The sequence below is a fragment of the Pygoscelis adeliae genome, unplaced genomic scaffold (assembly GCF_000699105.1).
Source record: "Pygoscelis adeliae isolate BGI_AS28 unplaced genomic scaffold, ASM69910v1 Scaffold585, whole genome shotgun sequence".
In the NCBI taxonomy this organism is placed as follows: Eukaryota; Metazoa; Chordata; class Aves; order Sphenisciformes; family Spheniscidae; genus Pygoscelis; species Pygoscelis adeliae.
The window spans coordinates 228,444-234,271 of record NW_008824801.1 but is presented as its reverse complement, the minus strand read 5'-3'; the positions used below and the strand labels follow the sequence as shown (position 1 = coordinate 234,271).

The following is a 5,828-nucleotide window of genomic DNA, read 5'->3' as shown; positions in this document are numbered from 1 at the left end:
GAGACGAGAGGTTTGCCGTCTCCTTGCTCAGATGAGAGCGGTGCTTTGGACCTGGGCACTTCAGAGCAGGGTCCTAGGCAGCGAGTGCAACTGCGTGTTTGCCATGCCCTCAACAGCAGGTTGGTGTTGAGGAGCATGACTGAAGCGTTTGTTAGTGCTGTTCTCTATCAAAGCCTCTCGGAAGAGACCGGCATCCCAAGGCATAGGAGTGGAACCATCTGGAAAGACCTTGGGAAATAAAGAGCCCTCAGGATAACGGGAGGAGGAGCGGGAGGCTGAATGTAAGAGGAATAGCACTGCACAAGGATGGGCTGTCTTCAGCACACGCGTCCCAGTGCTACACCAGGACTGCCTTATTGCTAAATCCTGGCTCGAGTTTAGGCTGGACTTCTTGGGTCTCCTGCTGTTGTCATCGGTGACAAGCTGTGTGACCTTGGGATGTGCCTTCCCGACATCCTGGCTGCAGGCAGGGTTCTCCCCTAGCAGGTCACCTTTTGGGCAGGCAGCTGCTGAAAGCAGAGGTGCCAGGTGATGCCCTCGTGTGCGTGGCAGAGACCCAGCGAGTCTCCAGAAGGTGCCAGGTTTGCAGGTGGACCGGTAGCCAAACTATGCAACCCCCCTCCCCCAGGGCCCCCCTCCAGCCACTGTCCCCTCTCCCTGCTCCACCCCAGCCAGAGCCCACCCTGAGCCATGCTGCTGCTGCAGTCAGGGCAGTGAGCGACTGCTGCAGGGACCTCTGTGGGCTGATCCTGGAGAAATGCGGGGCTGGGCTGTCTGATATGTACATACTTGGAAATAAATTGGTTCCTAGCTGAGGAGTTGCCTTGTGGTGCCTTCCTCTCTCGGTTGTGGATCATTACACGTGACACTCTGGGTGCGCTGTGCTCCGCTGCCCCGGCTGGAGACCCCACACCCTGTACCGGTGTGACAAGAAGGCTCATGGCTTTGCCATGAGGTGTCAGGAGCTGGCGCACGCTCTCCAACAGGACACGGCGACGCTGAGTGATTTAAGTCCTGCCTCTTTCACCGTTATTTCTGGGCAGACTGAGGCTCGGGTCCAGCTCTGCCCAAAGCCTGTGCCTAACCCTGAGCTGAAACGTTACCTGAAACATCAACGGAGAGAGCGATCCACAGCCCCGAGACAGCTCCCGTGCCCTGGAGCTCCAGGAAACACGGGGTTAACAACAATTTGAAATACATTTAATGGATCTGTCCGCACATGCACGTACCTGGCTACACACAAACACTTCCGAGCTTTCCGTCAAGTGCTCAGAGGGTGCATTTCCACTGGCACCGGGCGGGGGTGGCTGCTAACAGTGCTGCTGTTCAAACCTGGTACGAGAAGCTGCAATGCAAAGCATGTCTACCCTAAAACCCGGCCGGCTGCGCTGGAAGGCTAGGTGGCAGTGCTGCCTGAAGAGGCTCTGGTTCTGTGCACGCAAGGTATTAAGTCAGCTTTCCATTTCAGCCTACAACATAGGAAATAACATAAAAAACTGTAACTCTGCAACTGCAGCCCAGACTTGGAGACTGGGCCCAATCTCGTGGGAAATCTCTCTCACGGGTCAGATACACCTCAGCACACAGGGAGGACCAGAACAGATTCCCCGCGCAACATGGAGAAATGTTTTCAGAACGGGTCCTAAAATCAGGACATTCTCATCCCTTGGGAGAGGGATGGGGCGAGCACACGCTTTCTCGCTGGCTGTCACAGGGCCGCCCCGATGGCTTTGCAGCAGGTGTCTAGCACTAAGAGCACCATCTTCTGTGTCTGCTTTCTTTGAAGTGAGGTACAAAATGCCCGTTAACTTTGCAGGGTGCAAAGAGCAGCCCTAACCGTCAGCCGGTTCAGCTCAAGCCTCTACGATTGCGTGCACTTCAGCACATCACTGCACCCACATATGTCCCGTTACTACACAAAACCTGCACTGTATTTACCTGTAAACTTTTGTCCCACCTGAACGTGACATTTCAAGCTCTGAGCTCTGCTGATGGGGAACTGCCTTGGGTGTGAAGCTTCCACCCTCGGGGCCAGAGACACGGAGAAATGAAGAAGCTTTTGGTTTTTCAAGTAACTCGTGTATTCCTTCCTTCAGCATAATAATGGAGGGGTTGGACCAGACTCCAGACTTCAAATGGGGGGGGAAAGCAAAGTACTTTGCTGATGTAAAAAAAACCCAAAAACGGAAGGGCAGGAAAAGAGCCGGGGCTCTTGTCTGCCCTGATGAACGCACACCAAAATGAACTCTTCTAATCAAGCACTGATTCCTGCTCCCGTGAAGACAAATTGCGACGCTAAAGCAGAGCTAAAAGGAAAGAGGCAACACACTAGACAAACTCCAGCTTTTGCGTTCACCTGAATACACTTGCACTGATGGCATCAGTATAACTTGCTGAACAAAAGCCCAACTTTTGGCCCATTTGAGTGCCTGAATCTCAGTCCGTCCCAGAAGTACCAGTATAATGAAAGGGCTAATTTCATACGGATTTAGTTACAGTGCTGTCTTGCACGGCTGCTCTCAGAACGCTCAAGCACAGCCCACTGAAGTTTGAGAACAATTCCCACTGACACAGCTGAAATATGAAGAGATGCTGCACTGAAGGTGGTATCTGAGGACCCCTTCACTAGTTTCCCACTCCCTTAGTGCAACTGGTGCTGCTCTCTGTGGAAGCGAGCCCTTGATTAAGTAAAGGATATGTTTAGGATAACTAGATTTAAGCCAGATTTAAAATAAATTTAAGTGTGCTCCCAGAGCAGCTTTTCATCCAGTTTTATTAAGCCAAAAAAATCTGGTTGGACATAATAAAATGCAGGGAAATCAAGCACACGATGCTCACTGGAGTGCGACTTTTGGCACTGCAGTGCATGAGGGCCAGTTCTAATGCAATTATGGAAATAACCGCACTCCACATTACTGTGATTCTCATTACGGATAAACTGCTCATGCTTCGAGAGTCAAAAGATTGGCAATCCAAGTTTAATTTTCAAGTTTAATGAACATTATTTACCTACTCCTGAATTCATGCTGACAAGCGCTTTTCAAATGGCAGGGTATTAGCTCCTGGCCTGCATGCTCTCCCAAGTTTTAATTTCCAGATGCCTCCTGGTCCTGCTACTAAAGGGTCAGAAGTCATTATCGCTTTCCTCTAGTGGCTCTGGCTTCCTTGCTCGGTGACTGGATTTGCTCGGGGAGATTTCCATGCTGTCGTCTTCCATATCCTCCTCCTCTTCATCTTCATCCAGGTCAATCTCACTATCCCCCGAGTCCTCCTGCAGGAAAGCAAACAGAATTCGTGACCAGTTCCGTTCTCAGATGGCAAGGCATCTTTGCCAGCTCAAAAGTAAAGGATGGCACTGCTGGCTGACGTTAAGTCGCTTCCTCCCCTGCACTCTGTGCAATCACACACCTGGGGGCTATGGGGAAGGCTGTTTTGTCTGGACTGATATGGATCTGGATTTGGACTTGCACCGGGGAGCAGCAGCAGATTCTGCAAGAGGTTTTGTTCCGGCGCAGGCTGCTGTGCTGCTGGCCTTTCAAAATAATGAAAAGCCGGAGCTCAGCTGCCTCCGGGAGCTAATGGCCCACATGGCTTTCACCAGCAGCTCCCCACTTCGCTAGACAGTGGCTGCTCCGTTCAATTTATTGCAAACCTCCTTCCCCACTTCACGGGGCTGACAAAAACAAACTCCCTGACTTCTGCTGAAACTGTGGTATTAAAAACCTTGCAGGGTGTTTAACTTTGAAGTGATACCTATTGCAAGGTATCAAGAATCAAGGTGTAGTGGAAAAAAATTAACTGCAGGAGAGAAACCCACCTGTGCCTTGGTGATGATCTTGCACGTGCCTGGCCGTGCTGGGGCAGATCTCCCCTTGGAGAACCAGAGTGGAAAGAACACGAGAGGCAGAGCAGGAAAAAAAAAAGTACAAGGACATAAAAGAAAACAGAAAGTAACCAGAATGGGAGCAGGGGAGTAGGCAGCAAAGCCAGGTACAGCTCAGGCATCATGTGCCACACCAGCAAGTGACAGAGGCTGGGCATACAGCTGCTGGCTCTTGGGCAGGCTGAAGCCTGCTCTCTTCTCAACTCCATAACCCGATTAACTCTTTGAGGGGTTCAAACCAGCCTCACTAGTTTCCTTCCCTGATCTCAGACACATAGATGCCTGCAATGGTCCCTAAGCAAGCCTCTCAGCCCTGGTGCCTGCTGAGATGCTGCATTAAGAGGGCAGAGCCATGAGACAACCAAAGTGGCTGCAGCTGAGGACAGTAAGAGGCCAAAGGCCTTAGCTTTCCGCACCTGGATGTGCTGGGGCTGTGCCAACAGGGAGACATGGGAGAAAGCTGTGAACAGGAAAGTCTGAAGGAAGGAGAAATTGCAGAGAATGACTATCGAAAGCTGGCAAGAACATGGTCAAGGACAATGAGGCAGCACCGTGACTAAGGTCACAACATCTTCACCTACAGCACTGGCACTCCTGACTGCACCCAGAAATGTTTCTGAATGCCAATGGCATAAATCATTCCCTAGAAGGCAATAAACAGCCTTAACCACATCCAATCTGGCTGAAGCAAACAGCAGAGCATGGTCTGCAAGTTCCTTTCCAGAAAAAAGGTGAGGATGGGCAGAAAGAAGGGCAGCTCCTCCCTCTCCAGCAAGAGACTTAACTCCCTTATCACTGTAGTACCTGCAGGTCTCTGCAATGAACACTTAACAGCAGTGGTATCTTCTCTCTTCTGGCCCTGCCTGCAGGAGAAATAGTCTGCCCAGAGCTTTGCATGGCTAACCTAGCAGTGTCAGCCAGCCATGGCAAAAGGCTTTTGTATGTGGTGGTGAACATTGGGAGTTTCCTACTGTTCTTATGTCCTGTAGAGGTGGATTCCCCCATTACCTCCCATTTTAAACCTTCTCCTGGGGACCCTGGAGCCACGCTAGCTCCGTTAACCTCTGCTTCCTGATCCAAGCCAGCGCTTTGCTGCTCCCCCACGGGCTGGTGTCTGTAATGGGCTTTTGTGAGGGGATTTCTGAAAAGCAAATTCTCTGTTTCAGAGAGGCTTAATTTCTATGCCACGAAGGCAGCGAAAGGCAGGGCAGTACTGAGAGAGATGGGTAATCCCCCAAGCAGCACAGGACTTCTTACTGGGCGCAGAGAAGATGTCTGAACTCCTAGCATACCCTCCTCATCTAGACAGGCAGCACTGGGTGGGGTGTCTGCCGGACAGTGAGACAGAAAGGCTACATCTACACCAGGAAATTAACAGACAGCACAGGTTCAAACACAAATTCACAGTCGTCGTAGTTTTTAAGTGTTTGTACCATTTCCTAGCACAGTTTTGGCCTGTGCCAACTAGCGCTCTCCAAAACAATATTCCAGCATCACCTGGGGAATAGGACAGCCCCCACTGCTCCTGGCTGGCAGCTTGGATGCCAGCACCTTTTTGGGATGGTGGGGAGAGCCTACTGTATGGATGCAAACCATATCACAGCAGCTGGCTTCAGCTTCTATTGCAGATGTAGCCACTTAAGAGTGCCCAGAGGCATAGAAAGATCGCCCACGTATGCCAAAGGCTGAGCACAGCAGTCAGAATAAGTGCCTGCTGTACAAGCCTGTGTGTACCTGTTTAGCCACTGTCCGCTCACCAGGTCAACCATAACCAGATGCAAGATCCCAAGGGGCACAGCTCAGTTCTGCTCTCATCCCTGTCCCGTCATCCGGAGGACTGAACAGGCCACTGAGAGGGCTCCAGGGAGTGTGTTTTTAGAGCAATGCAGGGGATTTAGATCCACACATCTAACTCCTACTACACCGCACTGATCCCCTCTTCCCA

General features: G+C 51.2%; 1 protein-coding gene across 2 annotated transcripts in view; it reads right to left on the bottom strand.

The window, feature by feature from the left end:
• Positions 1-2,755: 2,755 nt before the first annotated feature.
• CLUAP1 (clusterin associated protein 1) overlaps positions 2,756-5,828 on the bottom strand; it is a 70,634-nt gene continuing 67,561 nt past the window's right edge. Inside the window, exons 11-12 of one of the 2 annotated variants that reach the window (XM_009323965.1) lie at positions 3,818-3,871; positions 2,972-3,271 (exon numbers count right to left, since the gene is read on the bottom strand). In XM_009323965.1, the coding sequence (XP_009322240.1) occupies positions 3,125-3,271; positions 3,818-3,871 (201 nt within the window). In that variant the 3' untranslated portion in view covers positions 2,972-3,124. Of the gene's footprint in view, positions 3,272-3,817; positions 3,872-5,828 lie in introns of both variants that reach the window. The other variant, XM_009323966.1, reaches the window with a different exon arrangement.